At 46.2% G+C, this 19412-nt stretch overlaps 1 protein-coding gene across 2 annotated transcripts in view; it reads left to right on the top strand.

The window, feature by feature from the left end:
• The window catches only part of LOC142470113 (chymotrypsinogen A-like), a 68947-nt gene extending 53206 nt beyond the window's left edge, over positions 1-15741 (top strand). Inside the window, exon 7 of one of the 2 annotated variants that reach the window (XM_075577053.1) lies at positions 14598-15741. In XM_075577053.1, coding sequence (XP_075433168.1) covers positions 14598-14759 — 162 coding nt within the window. In that variant the 3' untranslated portion in view covers positions 14760-15741. The other variant, XM_075577054.1, reaches the window with a different exon arrangement.
• The last annotated feature ends 3671 nt before the right edge of the window (positions 15742-19412 follow it).

The raw sequence follows: 19412 nt of genomic DNA, 5'->3' as shown, positions 1-19412 counted from the left end.
TCCTCTAATTCTTCTTTTGTGATCTCAGCATTGAGGACCTCGTTTTCCTCCTCTGTCAGGGTAGGGAGTTGACATTTGTCTAGGTATTTTTTAATTGCTTCGGATGCCTTTGGTTCTGGTCTACCAGTTTTGGATCTTAAGTTATAAAGTTCTGTATAGTATTTTGTAAACTCCGCTGCTATCTTTTTGTCACTATATTGTGTCTCACCAGACCTATTCTTGATCGCTGTTATTTGAGATCTCTTCTGGATACCTCTTAGTCTGCTGGCCGGCAGCCTGTCAGCCTTATTGCCCTTATCATAGTAATGTTGATTAGTCCATTTAAGGGCTTTTTCCACATCTTCAAGTTGGACTTGCTTAAGTTTTTGTCTGGCTGTGGTTAAGGCTTTATAGAGTTTTTTTGTGGGGTTAGCTTTATGGGATTGTTCTAACTTTAAAATGTTATTGGTAAGTTCCGTAATTGATTTTTGTTTGACTTTTTTCCTATGGGACGCAATAGAGATGAATTTGCCTCTGATTACCGCCTTATGGGCTTCCCATAGGATCGCTGGAGATGAGACTGATCCTGAGTTAAAGAAAAAGTAGTCCTTAAGGGAGGCTCTGATCTCTCTCTCTATCTCAGGGTGGTTCAAAAGGGAGTCGTTTAATCTCCAGGAGTAAGATGTGGTCTTTTCGAATGATGTGGATAGGGTCAAGGTGATTGGGGCATGGTCAGACCACGTGATGGGGCCGATGTCTGATTTCATGGTTGCCTCTAAGATATTTTTGGTCAGCAGAAAATAATCTATGCGTGAATAGGTCTGGTGAGGTGCTGAGTAGAAGGTGTAGTCTCTCTGACCCTGATGCTGGGATATCCATATGTCCACTTATGAGAACTCGTCCATTATTCCCCTGAACCTTTTCCCCGGGATTTGTGAGTGGGTTGTATGGGGGTGACCCATTGCGGTTGATCTGTCCTCGGTGGGGTTAGAAACCATGTTTAGATCTCCTCCCACTATCATCGATGACAGATATCCCGGGTCAATGCCCTCAAGCACTGTTTGTAAAAATTCTGTTTGGTTTTCGTTTGGGGCATATACATTGATTAAAGCGATTGCCGAGCCCGCTAAGGAGCCATATACCACGAGAAATCTACCCTCTGGATCCATTGTGGTTTTGACATGATTAAATGGAGTTCCTTGTCTGATTAGTATAGCCACTCCCCGCTTTTTACTACTAAATGATGCGAAAAAGCATGTCGGAAACACTTTTTTGAACAAATTTGGGGGGTCTTGTGATGTGAAGGGGGTTTCCTGTAGGAATATGATGTCTCCCCCTGACTGTTTCATATCCTGGAGGGCAAGCCTCCTTTTTCTATTATTTTGTAGTCCTTTAACGTTGAGTGATACTATCTTCACTGGGGCCTTAGAGGTCATTGGTTACTTTTTGCGGTACTGAACCTTAGGACCCCTCCTTTCCCACTTGGGGGGGTCTTGATTTTGTAGTGCAAGTGCATTCTGTGCCCTGGCAAACCTCTCGGGATAAATTGCTTTCCTTGGGGAACTGACTGAATGGACCGAGGAGGGAGGGGGGGGTGGGGAGGGTGGGGGAAGTGGGGTATAGATCTGCTGGGACAGGGTCAGCAGTTGGAAGAAAAAGAAGATTAGGTTCGTATTTGAACCAAACAATAAGTTGCCTGGTCCTTGGGCGACCGGTTTTTGGGCAGACGTGCCCATCGGGGGTGACTCCGGTGTCGGCAGCCGGTGTGCAGTATTGGGGGGGGTCGAACCCTCTGGTTCTATTTTTGAGCTCTCTCTCATTTTCCTTAACCTCGACGGTTCTTTGTACGTACCGTGAGTTTTCCTTTCTAGTTTGGTAGTGGGGGGTGGCTGGGGGGGGGTTACCCTCCCCGAGCAGGGTTTATCCTTTTAGGGTGGTGTGTCATGGGCATTTCTGTCCTAGGATATGCGTAGGAAAAAGGGGGGGGGGAAGGGAGGCGTTAGGTGGGGGGGGGAGGGGAGGGGGGGAAGGGGAGGGGGGAGGGGGTAGAGGGGGGGTCGGTGAGAGGGGAGAAGAGTCAAAAAGAATATGTTGGGTTATCATACATACAATTATATAACAATATCCTCGACACTGGTCATACCACAAGGAGTGGGGACACTCTTGGGCCTGTCCAGTTATTGGAAAGGTAGCTGCAGAAGAGATCATAATCATTGCAATTTCCTTCTTTATGCATTGCTATTGTCATGTATTGCTAGGTCTGCGGGAACACGGATCACGGGGAGAGGGGAAGGGGATATGGGGAAAGGGAGGGAAGGTGGGGGGGAGGGGGGAAGAATGGGGGGAAGAGGGGGAGGGGTGGGGTGAGGGCAAGGGGGGAGAATAGGGGGGGGAGGGGATGGAGGGGGGTGGATGACAGGGGAGAGGAGTCATGGGGAATATTTCAGCACAATACTTTGAGTTATTTGTACAGTAGGTAGAGAGGTATTCACATTGGGTTATCATACATACAATTATATAACGATATCCTCAACCCTTGTCGTACAAGAAGGAGCGGGGACACTCTTGAATGTGTCCAGTTATTGGGGAGGTAGTTACGGAGGAGATCATATTCATTATAATTTCCATGTTTATACATTGCTGTTCCTATGTATTGCTGGGTCTGTGGAAGTGCGGATCAAGGGAAAAAGGGGAGGGGATATGGGAAAGGGAAGGGAAGGTGGGGAGGGGGGGGGGTGCATGAGGGGGGGAGGGTGAGGGGAGGGGTAGGCAGGGAGGGGGGGGGAGGTAGGGGGGGATGGGTAGGGGGGGGATGGGTAGGGGGGTAGGGGGTGGGTAAGGAATCGGGGGGAGGGGAGGGAGAGGGGGGAAGGAAGGGAGAAGGGGGGGAGGGCGAGGAGAGGGAGAGGGAGGGGGGAGGGAGAAGGGAGGGGGGGAAGGCGAGGGGAGAGGGAGGGGGGAGGAGGGAGAGGGGAAGGGGGGAGGAGGGAGAGGGGAGGGGGGGAGGAGGGAGAGGGGAGGGGGGGAGGAGGGAGAGGGGGGGGGGGTTAGGGGGGATGGGGGGGAAGCGGGGGGAGGGGAGGGAGAGGGGGGCGGTGAGGGAGAGGGGGGGAAGAAGAAGAAGGGGGGAGGGGAAGAAGGGGGGGAGGAGGGGGTGGTTGGGGGAGAGGAGGTAGGGGGTGAGTCCATGGGAAGGTTGCTGTAAGTCTGCAGGTAGTCACATTTGGATATACACATTAAATTGCCTACAGCTTTCAATACAATAACCTATTCAAACAATGCGGTCATATAAGTTCACTGTTCCGCATACTTTTCTGGTTTAAGACATGCAGGGGGACACTGTACATTGCATTATTAAAGTAACAGATGGGCGGCCTTTGTGTTGAATGGCTAAGGGGGGTCAGCGGTCCATTTGATGGGGGCAATATGAGATACACATTAGACTGGTTGTGTTAACCGCGGCGTTGTGGGAGCATGTTGGGTTACTTTGTTTCGCGCCCATTTTAAAGCACTGGGGGGGGGGAGAGAGGAGAGGGGGGGGTAGAGAAGGGGGGGTGAGAGAAGAAGGGGGTGGGGGGTGGTAGAGGGGGGGGGTGGTAGCGGGGGTGGAGGTAGAGGGGGGGATATTGGGCTGCTTTATAACTTGCTAGGGCAGCCAGTATTGAGAAACATTTTAACGTAACTATAGTTTGTCCTTTAACAGGGAACATATGAAGGTGGTGGTGGGGGGGGGGTGGTAACTTGCAGGGGTAGTTCAACAGCCTCAACGGAGGTAATGGGCTTTCCTGTGTCAGTCTGGGGAAGGGACCGGCTATGTCTTGTCGGACCCAGATATAACGTTTATCTGGGCGGGGATGCTCAAACCTGGTCTGGACGATGGAGTCCTCTGTCTGTGGATAGGTCGAGGAGTTCCCAGCGGGGCTTAGCAGAAGGAGCTGCTTTAAGGATCGGGTTTCCCCTCTCCTGCCTCAAACGGGCAAACAGGGGCCCTTCACCCTCCCCCGGGGCCCTCATATGGGAATCAAAGGCCCTGGGACGCAGGGCTTCTCTGCCGGGTGATCAGGTTTTCTGCCCCTGTTGACCGGCCAGCCTCTCCAACGCTCTGATGGGTCTCCGCTCTTGACTTGCTCCTCATGTCTCCCTCTGTTCGTTGTCCCGCGCAGGTGGCAGCGTCAGGCCCAGTTCTTGAGCGAATCCTGGCATCTCTTCTGGTAGTCTGAGTGATCGCTGCTTTCCTCCTCTGCTTACCACGAGCCGGAACGGAAATCCCCATCTGTAGGGTATTTTGTTTTCTCGCAGCAGCTGGGTGAGGGGCTTGAGCTCTCGGCGTCGCTCGACTGTGATCCTGGCGAGATCACTGAATATTTGCACGGGCTCGTTCTGGAATGTGAGGTTATTAGCTTCTCTGCTCGCCGCCATCACTTTCTCTTTCGTGGAATAACTATGGAGACGTACTATAATGTCTCATCTTCTTTTTGGGTCGTTTGACCGAGGACCCAGTGCGCGATGTGCGTGATCTATTTCCAGATCTCTTCCGTCAAGGCCCGTGCAGAGCGTGCTGAACAGATCAGTCAGGTAAGGCTTTATTAATTCAGGGAGAACCGTTTCCGGGACATTCCATATCCGTAGATTCTGTCTCCGGTCCCGGTTCTCCTGGTCCTCCATTCCGTCTTTCAGGAACCTGATTTCTTCTCCCAGGCGCATGATTTCATCGTCTGCTGCGGCTTGGGCCTGTAGGGATTCTTCCAGTCTGCTTTCCAGGTCCTCCGTTCTCTGTGTGAGGTTTCCTAGCTCTTCTTTTAAGCCTGACACCATCTCCTTAAGATCCTGCTGGAGGGTTTTGTGGATCCTGTCGTGCATGCTTGAGAGCAGCTCTTCTAGATAGGTGCGCGTTATTTCCCTTTCCAGGGTTGGTTCCTCGGCGGGCTGGTCTCTATCCCGTTGTGGAGATGCGGCCGTGTGGTGTCCGACGCCATCTTGGGCTCCCTGCATGCTTTCTGATCCGCGTTTCTGCTGCGGCTGAAAGTACTTTGGTACGCCCTTTGGAGCTTGCGCTTTTGCTTTGTGTGACATGCTGAGCGGTTCAGACGTCTTTGCAAGTTGGTCTCCGGTAGTTTTGTAGGGGGAAAAAGAGCTTTATAATCGTTTTATGCTCGAGGGTTCTTGGAGCTCCCTGACTATCCCACCATCTTGGATGACGTCACCCGTGCAACCCTATTATTAACATTGAACACAGCCTATTGGTGAACAATTATCTGTATCCACTCTCTAATGTGGAGACACAGACTAACAGACTAACCCATGCCCTCAGGTAACAATTAGACTGTCAGAGTTTGTTGATTGACTAATACTTAATCCCTAGACATTGATCACTGTGCTTAGGCTACTCAGCCATCTGCCCTTCATGACTTATTAGCCTAGCAAATGGCATCTGCATTTTCAGAACAGATCCAAAATAAAATACATATACACTTTAATATCTACACATATTAATAAGTTCCATTCTGGTGGGCTCAGTGGGTCGACCTTTGCCAGTTTTTAATGCCTACAGTGACTCCACATATTGGCCAAATATGAACTCTCTGCGACCTCCAGAACTGGAGATACAGAAATGCACTTTAAAACATTAAAATACATGCTTATAATGAAATATGGGAACAGGGGAACATACATTTTCAAGGTACAACAAGGTGCAAACCTCATCCCTGGACCGCAGTCCAGTTAACCCCTTGTCTCTCTGGTGAGGTCAGGGGACGGCTATATGGGGTGCAACCCCTTTAATACCGGGCCACCCCCTTTCTCCCTCTACACACACTAATAGACATACCTATGGACACAGTCCATTAATCATACTGGAAGGCCAGTTGAGGCCTCATCTGTCTACCTGCAGCGATGTACTGCGATATGGCCTGCACATATCTCGCCACGATCGGTAGGCTCTTTCCAGTGTCAAAGATGTAAAGGATGTCAACACTTAACAGTGACTAAAGAGTTCAGTAACCATGACAACACCAGGAGGTACATCATTCGCAAGTTTAATAACTGCAATTCTACTGGAGTCATCTACATGGGTGTCGCTCTTGGATATGGTAATGTCCAGAAAGGGTAAAGATGTGACATCGTACTCCAAAGTGAGATGCAGGTTGTAGGTATTCATATTGAGAATACCTATAAATGTTTTTCAAACATCTATCGGTCCTCGCCATATATGGGGTTATCTACATGGGTGTTTGCACATGTTGTATCAAATATGTGGGCAAAACGCGGCACAAATTTAAACAGCGCATTTTAGAACATGTTGTCTCCATACGAAACAACCTAGACACTCCTGTTGCTAAGCATGTTAATATACATCACAATGGAGATCAGAGATCAATGTCCTTCATAGGCATTGATCATAGTTACATAGTTACATAGTAGATGTAACGCCTGTATGCCCACAGACCTGACCAGTCCCCAGTACTGAGGTGGGTAAGGGTATAACACGCACCCACAGCAGTGAGGGCATGCTCGGATTGGGGTAAGATGCGTTGCTGGGTCTGGTGAGAAAGGGTTAACCATATACTTGCTGAGTCCAGGGTGCCAGAAGTCGGAGGGTTGATGTAGCCCAAGTCGGAGGGTTGATGGAGTCCAAGAGTCGTGGGTCAGGGGCAGGAGAAAGCAGCATAGTGATGTCCAAAGCAGAGTCCAGGGGTAGCGAGGTACACGTAGTCAACAGAGCCGAGATCAATCAATCCAAAAATCCATGCTGACAATTACTAAAAATTTTGTTTTCCATTAGGTATTCCTGAATTAAACCTTCAAGTAATTTACCCACTATTTAAGTCAGGCTTACAGGTCTGTAATTCCCCGGTTGTGATCTACCAGTAGTTCCCCTTTTAAATATAGGCACCACATCTGCTTTACGCCAATCTTGTGGTACTGAGCCTGTGGAAATGGTGTCCTTAATTATTAAATATTATGGTTTGGCTATTACTGAACTTAACTCTTTGAGAACTCTTGGAAGTTTGCCATCGGGGCCAGGTGCTTTATTTACTTACATTTTTTAAACCCGCTGATGAACTTCTTCCTCAGTTAACCAATTGTTCATTAATATGGAGGTTGTGGCTTCCTCCTGTGGCACTACTATTGAAATTGATTCTTCCCTGGTAAACACAGAGGCAAAGAATTTGTTTAATACCTATGCTTTTTCCTTATCTCCAATAATCTGCCTACCCATCTCACACTGAAAGAGTCCTATATTTTCTTTTCTCATTTTTTTGTTATTAAGGTACATAAAGAACTTTTTAGGGTTGACCTTACTTTCTATTGCAATCCTTTTTTCATTATCCATTTTTACTAATTTGATTGCCATTTTTTACATTTTTGTTACATTCCTTATAATTCTGATACGATGTCTCCGTCCCTTCTGACTTAAAGAATCTAAACGCCTTCCTCTTCTTGTCCATTTCCTCCCCTACCTGTTTATTTAGCCACATTGGTTTTGACTTATTTCTTTTATACTTATTACCCAAGGGTATACACTGATAAGTGTGCTTTTCTAACAATGTTTTAATACTCCATTGGTATCAGGCATGGAGACTGGTACTCTTAACTCCTCAAAAAGGAGTCCAGATGGATTTACACCCTAGATACACTTACACCACCTGGCCTCAATGAGGGTTTTGTGTATAGTCCATTTATTTATTTATAAAATATTTTAGCAGGAAGTAATAAATTGAGAGTTACCTCTCGTTTTCAAGTATGTCCTGGGCACAGAGTTAAAACAAATAATACATGGTTACAAATACAGTTACATATATGAACAGAGTATACATTATATATAAGACATTGCATGCACAGTTAAAGAAAATATATATAATGGGCGTATGAAACAGTTACAGACCAAATTAAAATGTGTGACAGCCTTAGGTTTGAAAGAGCTTAAACTGGTGGTGGATGTGAGAGTGTAACGCCTGTTTGACCGCAGACCTGGCCAGTCCCCAGTACTGAGGTGGGTAAGGGTATAACACGCACCCACAGCAGTGAGGGCGTGCCCAGAGTGTGGTAATTGCGTGGTGATAAAGGGTTAACGTTAATACTTGCAAAGTCCTAGGCGCCAGAGGTAGGAAGGTAGTTGTCAGAAAGCCAGAGTCCAAGGGCAGGAGAGAGCAGCGTCGTGAGTTCCGTAAGCAAGGTTCAAGGGCAGGAGAAGGCAGCGTCGTCAAAGTCCAAAGCAGAGTTCTAGTATAACCAAGGGAATCCAAAGAAGGGCAGGGGCAGGAACTAGAGCTGAAAGAGACAAGGGAGCTGGTCATAGACACTGCACACACAGGAGCTACAGGAAAGCAAGGGGCAGACTGGGGTTATAAAGGAGGGAGGACAGATAGCAGGAAGGGGAGGAACAAGGGGTTTGTCTGGGAGCTTGCAGGGATAGGTGTGTATGAATGGGGGAGGAGATATGGAGGTGATCTATGGTAATGGCCTGTAAGCACTGAGGGGCGGAACTGACATCAGGGGAGGACTGGTAAATACAGCGAGTGCGCGCGCCCTCTGTAACGTGATCACGTGCGCGCAACACGCGAGTGCTGGAGCATGGGGGAAGCATCGCGGAGGAGGCACACGGCTGAAGGACAGGCGCAGGGGAAGGAGCGGGGGGAAGCAGGTGAGGGAACAGAGGCACGCAGAGAGATGTGAGTCCCCTGACGGGGGACCTGAGAGCGGGAACGCGTGCGCCTAATGACATAACCGCACGAGTGCGCGAACGGGAACGCGCCGCAAGGGAGTGAGGCAAGGGTAAAGAAGGTAGAGAAAGGGAAGGGGTAGCTGGAGGAACCACGGTGACGGGGACACGCTGAGAAGTGCAGTCCCCCGATCTGTTACAGAGAGTCTCTGGTACACTACCGACACACTTTATTGAAGTGTGGTCGGTACCGCAAGCCGGGAAATCTCCCGGCTTGCTAGTGGCCGCCCCTCGGCGTGCCGCGCGTCATAGACGCGCGGTCACGCGTCATCGGGAGCGTGCGCCCCGTGCACGCGTGTCCAGGGGCTCCCCGAGGGAGCCCTGGTGTCCCGCGATCGCGGGACAGCGGCAGGGGGTTCCGGGGGACCCGGCGGACCCGGCAGCGGTAGGGAGAGCGCCCCGATCGGAGGGCGCTCTTCCGCTGCTTCGGCGTGCGCCCGTCACACTCGGGCGCGCGCCAGGCTACTGCTGCGGCACAGAACGGGCAAATGCTCGAATAAACTGTGCCGCAGCAGTAGGTTGTTCCAGTTTTGGCGTGCACGGTAAGAGAAGGAGGAACGGCCGGATACTTTGTTGAGTCTTGGGACCATGAACAGTCTTTTGGAGTCTGATCTCAGATGATAAGTGCTACATGTGGTAGGGGTTAGGAGCGTGTTCAGATAGATGGGAAGCTTGCCCAGAAAGAATTTGAAGGCAAGACAGGAAAGGTGAACTTTGTGCCTAGACTCGAGTGATGACCAATATAGTTCTTTGAGTATTTCGCAGTGATGTGTGTTGTAGTTACATTGGAGAACAAAACGACAAATTGAATTGTAGAGGGTGTCAAGTTTGCCAAGGTGGGTTTGAGGTGCCGAGCCATATACTATGTCTCCATAATCAATAATTGGCATTAGCATCTGCTGTGTGATACGCTTTCTTGCCAGGGGACTTAGGGAGGATTTGTTCCTGTAAAGTACCCCTAGTTTGGCATAGGTCTTGGTTGTTATGGTATCAATGTGCATCCTGAATGTTACAGTAAGTGGGAGTCAAACCATATGCACAGGTATTTAAAACTAGTGACAGGTGTTAGGGTGGTGTTAGTGTTGGTTCTAATCTGGAGCTCAGTCGCTGGAAGCTTTAAAAATTTAGACTTGGTCCCAAATACCATTGTTACAGTCTTGTCAGTGTTTAAAAACAGTGTCTTTTGTGAAATCCAGTTTTCGAGTGTCAAAAAGTCAGACTGAAGTATGTGTTGAAGGTCAGAGAGGCAATGGCTGTGTGCATATAGGATTGTGTCATCTGCATACATGTGTATTGAGGCTTCCTTACAAGCTGTGGGAAGATCATTGATGAACACTGAGAAAAGTAGGGGCCCCAGAGCAGAGCCATGAGGGACACCACAGGTGATATCCAGGGGGTTGGAGTTTGAAGTGAAAACAAAAAGAATTGCGCTCAATGTGGTCTGTGCTAAAACAAAATAGTGACTTATATATAAATTGATAATACAACCTGATAAGTGAGGTTTTATGCTGCTGATCAGTGGGAATGGTTCAGACACCAGGCTAGATAGAGACAAAAAGAGAACAGCGCAAAAAAACCATTGTGTAGTATATTTAAATAATTTTATAAAGGGTAAGGTGAGTATTGCACGTACATCAAAAAGAAGGGTTAAAAGCAAGACATGTTAGGGACATGTTACCACTCGGCAGGCACAACGGGATACAGGCACCAGGAATTGGACATCCTCCCTCAGAATGCTGATATCTGGATGCAGAGTATACAGCTCAGCTCGGTTCACAGCGTTGGGGAACCTTCCCGCGCCTTCACGGAACTCGCAGCAGTTGATTTCGGGGGTAGATCACCGCGTCTCTTCCTGCTTAGTCCACGTTGGAGTGTGACGTCATCCGGCAGCGTCTCTCAGCCGGTCGCGTCTTTAGTGCGTCACTCCTTGGCGATTTGCAGTCGGGCAGTATACAGAGTCCCATACAGGTCCCGCAATGAAATAAATATCCCAATATAATGCTGCAATGGGAGTAAATGTAAAGAATAAAGGAACGCGCCCTCTCCTTAGCGTTTCGTACTTTCGTACTTCGTCAGGGAATCAGGAATCGTACGAAAGTACGAAACGCGTAGGAGAGGGCGCGTTCCTTTATTCTTTACATTTACTCCCATTGCGGCATTATATTGGGATATTTATTTCATTGCGGGACCTGTATGGGACTCTGTATACTGCCCGACTGCAAATCGCCAAGGAGTGACGCACTAAAGACGCGACCGGCTGAGAGACGCTGCCGGATGACGTCACACGCCAACGTGGACTAAGCAGGAAGAGACGCGGTGATCTACCCCCGAAATCAACTGCTGCGAGTTCCGTGAAGGCGCGGGAAGGTTCCCCAACGCTGTGAACCGAGCTGAGCTGTATACTCTGCATCCAGATATCAGCATTCTGAGGGAGGACGTCCAATTCCTGGTGCCTGTATCCCGTTGTGCCTGCCGAGTGGTAACATGTCCCTAACATGTCTTGCTTTTAACCCTTCTTTTTGATGTACGTGCAATACTCACCTTACCCTTTATAAAATTATTTAAATATACTACACAATGGTTTTTTTGCGCTGTTCTCTTTTTGTCTCTATCTAGGTTGGAGTTTGAGCCTGAGATGGACACATGTTGGGATCTACCTGATAGGTAGGACTGAAACCAGTTTAACGCATGCTTCCCTATTCCAGAGCTCTGGAGTTTGTTAAGCAGGATAGCATGATCAACAGTATTAAAGGCCTTTGGAAAATCTAGGAATATTGAACCAGTGAGTTGTCCCCGTTCCATTCCATACTTGATTTCATTGCAAACTTTTAGCAGGATAGTTACGGTGGAGTGTTTGGGGCGAAAGCCAGATTGGAATTGGCTAGGGAAATTTGTCTTGGTTTAGTAATCACTTAATTGGGAGTGGACACATTTTTCCATGACTTTGGATAGAATAGGGAGAAGTGAGATTGGCCTGTAGTTTGAGACAGTGTTTTTGTCCCCACTTTTGAAGATTGGGACAACTCTGGCAGTTTTCCAGGTCTTAGGGATATGGCCTGCAGATAGGATAGAGTTGACTATGGAAGCAATTGGTTTGGCAATGGCTGGGGCACCAAGTCTAGAGCATGTCTCATTTGTGAAATTCCGTGATTGCCAATTATCCATTGTTTATTCATGTGCCCCACCTTAATAGTATCACTATACAGGTGACTATTTCAACCAATATTTACTACCCCAAGATGCTACGGTAGGGTTGTTAAGCTGGGTGAGGAATATACTTTCCTTCTCAGCAATAACAACTACAGCCTGGGAGAAGTTTACCAAGTCCATGGCTACTACAGTATTCTATGTCAGATGGGCTAGTTGGCCTGCCATGGTTCCGGCACATAGGGGGTTAACCTTACAACCCTAACTCCAGTGGCTATATAAATCAGGACTCTTATGGGACCCCCCCCTGATATACACGCCCTGATGAAGCGGTGTACGTGAATTGCACGCGCCAGAAGAATCTTTCACACATGCGCAGAGCACTCACTGTGACCGCAGTATACAGAGAAACAGAGACTCAGTTGCTGAGCTCTGGGCTTGAGGATTAATCCTCCGACACCAGCGCTGGGCCTAGGGGTACTTCACCCAGAGTTAAGTGCTTTTACTGGACATTGAGAGCTAGTAATCCTCGAACATTGAAGGTCTGTCTCCTAGTACTATATTAACACAGCACTTTTTGCCCATTGCCTTCCTGCCAGCATATTTCCAGCAGCCATCGGCACTGATATACATTTATGATCAGGGCTGATGCAGGAAAAATGAATACCCTGTATTTTATATTTGTTTACAGATATTATAGAATTTTAATCAATTCATCAAGTATTTATTGTGATAGAGTGCTCTCAAACTAGGTTTTCTGTTCTCGTGTTCTTATATTCTTACCTTACCTAGTGAGCACCTCACTCTACACATCACTGAACTGCAGCGGGGAATCCTTTTTGTATCTCTACTGTGATATCTACACTGACAAAACTGGCCCAGTGAGATGTTTTATGATGGCCTCTAGAAGAGGCCCCTGAGAAGGAAAATCAAAACACTGGGCCCCATCTCTACATGAAAGTACAGGGTCCCATGGCATGTACTGTAATACCCCCTTGGGCACGTACTGTATAAATTAAGGAGGGGGATTTATCAGTCAACAAAAAAGAAACAGCACAAGATTTATCAAAGAAAAATAATCCAAATGAAAGTATTGGGATAAATCGGGGGAGGGTGTTTTTGTATTAGTAGTCCCACATTTTGCACAGGGGAGATGCTGGGGTGGCGGGGTTATAAATAGATTTTGCACAGGCACACACAAAGTTAAATGTCCCCGGCGCTAAATTATAGTCCAAGATACCGTGACACACCAAGACAGTCTCTGAATTGGGGCTCCTTCTGGACGGATTGATGGACTTCAAAGGTTGTGTTCCAGGTGGGAGGGTGTCCTTTATGTGAAATTCCACTGCTTCTGAAATAACAGATGACAACAAGGCACACCAATTGCGTAGTGGGTTTCAGCAATGGATCCCTATCTAGAAACTACCGAATCCTACTCACAGAAGGAACGCTTGTACATTCAGGGGAGAGAATCTGTGAACACTTTCCGTCTCCTCAAAGCTTCTCACGGACCCCACGTGGTCTGGCCTGCAGGAGTTCCCCTCAATCGGCGATGGTGTTGATAGATGTATACCGATACAGCACCCCCACGGGTAGGGAGATAGGGAATGAAACAATACTAGTGTAATACGTAACACCTTTTAATACACTGTTAAAAACATAAAAACCATACTCACAATGTAAGGGGGTTGAGATGGACCACTCACGGATGCCGTCCGCAACTTGAGATAACACCTGAGGAAGTGACCACGAGTCATGAAACGCTTAGTTTATTGAGCTGATCCGGCATCTGTAGTTCCTGACGCGAGGAGGGTTTCCTGTATCGCTGACGTCACCTGATCAGCCGGCAGCGGGTGTCGCGTACAGTGATCATCTCCATCGCGGATTGAGGGGAACTCCTGCAGGCCAGACCACGTGGGGTCCGTGAGAAGCTTTGAGGAGACGGGAAGTGTTCACAGATTCTCTCCCCTGAATGTACAAGCGTTCATTCTGTGAGTAGGATTCGGTAGTTTCTAGATAAGGATCCATTGCTGAAATCCACTACGCAATTGGTGTGCCTTGTTGTCATATGTTATTTCAGAAGCAGTGGAATTCCACATAAAGGACACCCTCCCATCTGGAACACAACCTTTGAAGTCCATCAATCCGTCCAGAAGGAGCCCCAATTCAGAGACTGTCTTGGTGTATCACAGTATCTTGGACTATAATTTAGCGCCGGGGACATTTAACTTTGTGTGTGTATTTGCTTTATCAGATTTGGAATAGTCTGTTGTTTGTTGTTCCCCTAGGCTGCTTGTTTCACTTTTTAGTTTCACTTATTGTTTATCACCCATTTACAATTGATTTCAATATTTGCACTATCACGTATTATTTGAGTGTAGGTCAGCGCTTTTTAGAGGGTTTAAATCTGTTTGTTTGTTCAGATTTTGCACAGGGTTGGGGCCGCGGGTCTTTTATAAATAGCTTCTTATATAAACAATTACAAATGTGTGCTACACAAGCCCGAGATATCTGACAAACATTTATAACCCATCACATGCTGTGCTTAGTAATACAGGACAAAAGGTTATTTGCAACCAGTCCAAGCCTAGGGTCTACTGAGTGTACGTAGACCAGACCCCACAGACAGGTAATTACTGAGTGTACGTAGACCAGACCCCACAGACAGGTAATTACTGAGTGTACGTAGATCCGACCCCACAGACAGGTAAAGGGCAATTGTGACTACATTTCTCATTTCCACTTTCAGTACGACTCTGGAGGACCCCTTGTTTGCCAGAAGAATGGAATCTGGACCCTGCTTGGCATTGCGTCTGCGGGACATTCCAAATGTTCCACCTCATTTCCAACATTGTTCGTTTCTGTCCCCCAAGTCCAAACTTGGGTTAACCAAATTATTTCCTCGAACTAGTGCCTCTCTTTTTTGAATCCTGTATCAGTCTGATATCTGTTTCCATTTGTTACGAGTGAAAGGCCCTTATTCTATCCAACCCGAAGCGCACTTGGACATTTGGTGGTGGCCGGTTTTCCATGACTGTGACACCACCGGCAATTATCTACCACCCACCTGGCCACTGGGAAATCTCTCTGCTGGCTGCTCAGCCACCACCGTAAACCCCAAACCTTACCCTAAAAATCCCTTATCTTAACGCTACTCCCTACCTTAAAAACCTTAACCCTTTATCCTAAAACCCCTAATCTTAACCCCCTAATACTAACGCTACCACCTAAAAACAATAACCCCTTGCCCTTTTTCCTAATCCCTTACCCTAAAACCCTTAACCCCTATCCTTAACCCCCTACCCTAACCGCTAAAACCCCTTAATTGAACCGACCTAATAGGCGAGATGGTCGCAACCAAATGTCCAATTGCGGTCAGAAGTGGCCATTGGGGCCGTCTTAAGACAAAAATCACATTGCTGTCAATGAGGATATTCGGCAGATAATGGTTCAAACAGCCATATGTGGTACCCCCGTCTGCCCCCAGAGGGGGCTGTGTAACAAAGCAATGTTTTACATTTATATCTGCAACGTGTGACATAGCGCAGGAGGATACAACCATCAAATGAGCCTCATTTTTACAATATTTGATAGAAACGCGCGCATTTCTATTATGCGCCGGGACACACAATACGCAGGTTTGTTTGTACACCAGGGAAAAGTTGGAGTATAAAATTGACGCATTTATGTATCAAGAAAGAAATCAGATCAGTTGTTATTCCGCCTGTTAGCGCTGACAAGATGTGTGTACTACACGCGCCTTCATTGAAACCAATGTAACGTGTGCGATATTTTCGTAACGCCGGCAACATTTAAAATGTCTGACTAAAATCAGGGCCAAATATTTGTTACCCGTGATACATAGATCCCAAGGAGAGTCCGTTCTGATTGTATTTGGAAAATGGAAATAAAAGACTTAAACTACAAAATGTTATACGTCTTTCTCTACTTATTTCTTAATGTCTTTTTTAAGCTATTAACCCAAAGTTATTAACATTGCATCATACAATAGAACCACACATACACTGTGCACATGCTCTTTTAGACCTTTATTCTGTTGTATATTATGAGTCATTACATATATATTTCCCAGAATCCCTTGCTGCAGTGGAAGCACTGCATGCTAGGAGATAATGGGGAAGGGCAGGGTTGCAGGCCTGTCTCAGACATGTGAATGTGCTCACACGTGATATTTTCATTTGCTGTATGCTATACGTGGAGGGTTTCTGTCACTTTTATACCCACCATGACTTATTTAAGGTGTGATTGATTACATATATTAAAACATTAATGAGAATGGTTGATGGTTAATATACTTACAGTACAGATGTAGCAAGACTTCCTGTCTCCGGCACCATGACCAGATGCAAGAATAAACCCCACATATAATGCTACCGGTTCACCGCGGCCGGTACATAGCCGACCGGCGGACGAGCTGCGGTGAACCAGCAGAATTATTTGTGGGGTTTATTTATGTATTTGCAATTCAGTATGTGTCCGCCAGATGGTGCCCTGAATATCTCTGCCTATTCCTGCTCTGTCCACAACGACACGTGTTTCTATACACTATACTGTACAATGTAACAATGTCACTAGAAATGTCTAGAATCCCGTTATAATTATTAAGATATCTGGCTAGAAACACATCAATGTGATCTACAGTAATAATTACTTTTAGGCAGAATACTGTTAATAATAATTTGTATAGGCTAAACAGGAGGGCATTAATGAAATGCTGCATGCTGATTGGTCAGAATTATGGGCATTACTATGAATTTTTGACATTCAATCAGCTGCAGCGTTTCAGAAACGCTTCCTCCCCTGCCAAATTCCTCTCACTCCCAATCAGACGTTCACCAGACCGACCAGGACCTACCATACAAGAAGATAGAACATCAGATAGTAGAAAATCTGGGGATGCGGTGGCTGTGGGAGGGGGAGTGATCCGGTATCCTGTCCTGCTGTGGGGGAGGGTAGAGTGGGCGGGCATTGGACCAGGCGTCCCTTCTGAGGCGTGATACGATGACCGGGTATGGAAGGGTTTGAGAAGGTGGGTGGGGGAGAGATTGTGAAGCAGTTGGAGGGGAAAGAGATTTTCAAAATTCCAAAATGTGCGAGAAGAGGCTTCCGTGGTGGCAGTGGATATATATATATATATATATATATATGTTAATCAAGTGTTTTATTTATTCTTAGCCCACCATGCCCTTATCAGAGATTCAATCTAGATAGAGGGGACAGGGAGTATTGGGCTTCTGCCGGTGGAAACTCTGTGATCACACAGTGACATCAGATAAAAGGGAGCAACCAGAGGAAATCAAACCCCTTCCCAAGTCTCAGCTCATCATCTTTACAAAATAACTTTTAAAAATGATTGTAAAAAAACTTATGGATATACAGCTGCAGCGGTCGTAATTGAAACACTTCGCGCGGTGTATACTTCGGAATACCCATGTCATGGCGAGTGATTTCTTCCAACCATACTGCCTTAAGACTCGGGTTGACTCAGGTTTGTATTGGGTGCAGAAATTACATTTTTGCGCTGTCTGCAATATCGTTGAGAAACTCAGCTGGGCGATCGCGAATTGTTGTCTTAAAAATCTTATACCCTGTAGCAATTCAACCTGTCTTTCATTGCCGTACAGTTCTGGAAGTGTGTGCACATTTGTGTGTAATTTGAATATTAACGTTACGAGTTCATACTGCATAGTGTATATGGGAAATAAGTCTGTGGCTCATTCGCCATACACAGATTAAAAATATTGGAATAATTTTATAATTACAGTATTACAATCGACTTTCATGTTTAACACTTCTAAGGAACACCAAAAATAAAAAGGTATATTTTTTATTCTATATGTATTATTTATTATTCAATACTTTCTACTTGTGATAATCTCGCTCATATTTTCATACTGTTTTGATTTTATGCGCATGCGTGTACTGTATATCTCATTGGACCCTTGTTGAAACACATAAGCGTGTCATCACATTTAGGCGCATGCGTGTATGTGTCATTCGAACTTTGTTGAAACGCATATGCGTGTCATCACATCTAGGCGCATGCGTGTATGTCTCATTTGAAACTCATTTGAGAGAGAGCATCTAGCTGCAGGGTGTTGGAGAAAGCGCCCCGCTGCAGGGGAGAGAGACCCGCTGCAGGAGCAGAGAGATTGGCCCACTAGGTTCAAGGTCTGTGTATGAGATGTATAGTATCAGCCATGGAGCTAAGCATATGCTGCGTTACAGAGGTGTGTTCTAAGATGGGTCTTAAAGGTGGTAAGAGGGTGCCCCCGCAGCCACAGGCCCGTGACAGCTGTCCCAGCTCCCCCCCAGTCTGCAGTCTTGCACCTATTTATAGAGAATCTTCTTTTTCCCATGTCTTGTTTACTTATTATCTGATTTTAAAACTTGAAATACATTCATTTCTTTCGATTTATGAGGCTCCTCATACTGTGAGGCCCGAAGCTGTTCTATGTTAGATTTTGCATACTGTTAATGTCTGCTCGTTCATTCAGTTAGGAGCAAACACAGGTTCGTTATATTGAGTAATTTATTGCGTATAACATACTAAATGACCACACAGGAGTCACCAAGAGAATCTGTGAGGGGGCGTTCCCAAGCAGGATTATACAGAATAGACTTACATTGTTTACTCGGCATATTATAATGACGTGACGCATACATTCAGTGATCACACAGGCTTCTCCCTATACTACGTTTATCATTTTCAAGGTCCCTAAAAGCTACTAAAACTGTAACAAGACAGCTCAGTACAACAACAAGGTACGTCAGGGTACATCGTATCCCTATATTCTTCATTGAGAAATGTCTAACTTTATTCTTGGAAAGTAAAGTATCCATCCCTAGTTGAGGGTATTCCTTGGTGTAACCATTGGTCTGGCACCTAAATCCCTTGGAGTCTCACCCACTCCATATCCATTCGTAATTGTATTTTCCTTTCCTGACAAGCATTTATTTGTCTTTGGATCACATCATTAGGGTATTGTTGCATTAGAGGGGGTTCTGTCTGGCCTCCATATATATCTTCTTAGAGGGGCACGGAGGGAACAATTTGAGATCAATCCTTTGTTGATCAATCCTTTAATGCAAGAGATAACAATAGATATGACACCAAAAACACATACACAAATAATCAATCCTTGTGCTATTTTCGTTCCCAGTGATCCAAACCACATGCCTAGTCCAAAGTCCTAGCTGAAGGATACTTTCAAAGAGACTTCCAGCTTTGACATTACTTCTTTTATCCCTAGTATCATGTGTAATATCAGCACTATTGTCAAGTACCTACAGTAATTGCAACATTCCTCACCTACTAATGCACATACGTGTATTACTACTGTGAAGCGCTATGTACATATATGGCGCTATATAAATAAAGACATACAATACAATACATACCCCATCTTTGGCAGCAAGTAAATAATCTAGGGCCATTCTATTTTGTAAAGTTATTCTTACTATTTATATATTGGTGAATGCTAATACTGAGGACCACCGTATGTGCTACATTATATCTAGTAGAAAATGTATTTCTTCTGCT

This window comes from Ascaphus truei, chromosome 19 (assembly GCF_040206685.1).
Source record: "Ascaphus truei isolate aAscTru1 chromosome 19, aAscTru1.hap1, whole genome shotgun sequence".
NCBI classification, from domain to species: Eukaryota; Metazoa; Chordata; class Amphibia; order Anura; family Ascaphidae; genus Ascaphus; species Ascaphus truei.
Note: the sequence above shows the minus strand (reverse complement) of the source record. Positions and strands in the feature narration are given on the sequence as shown.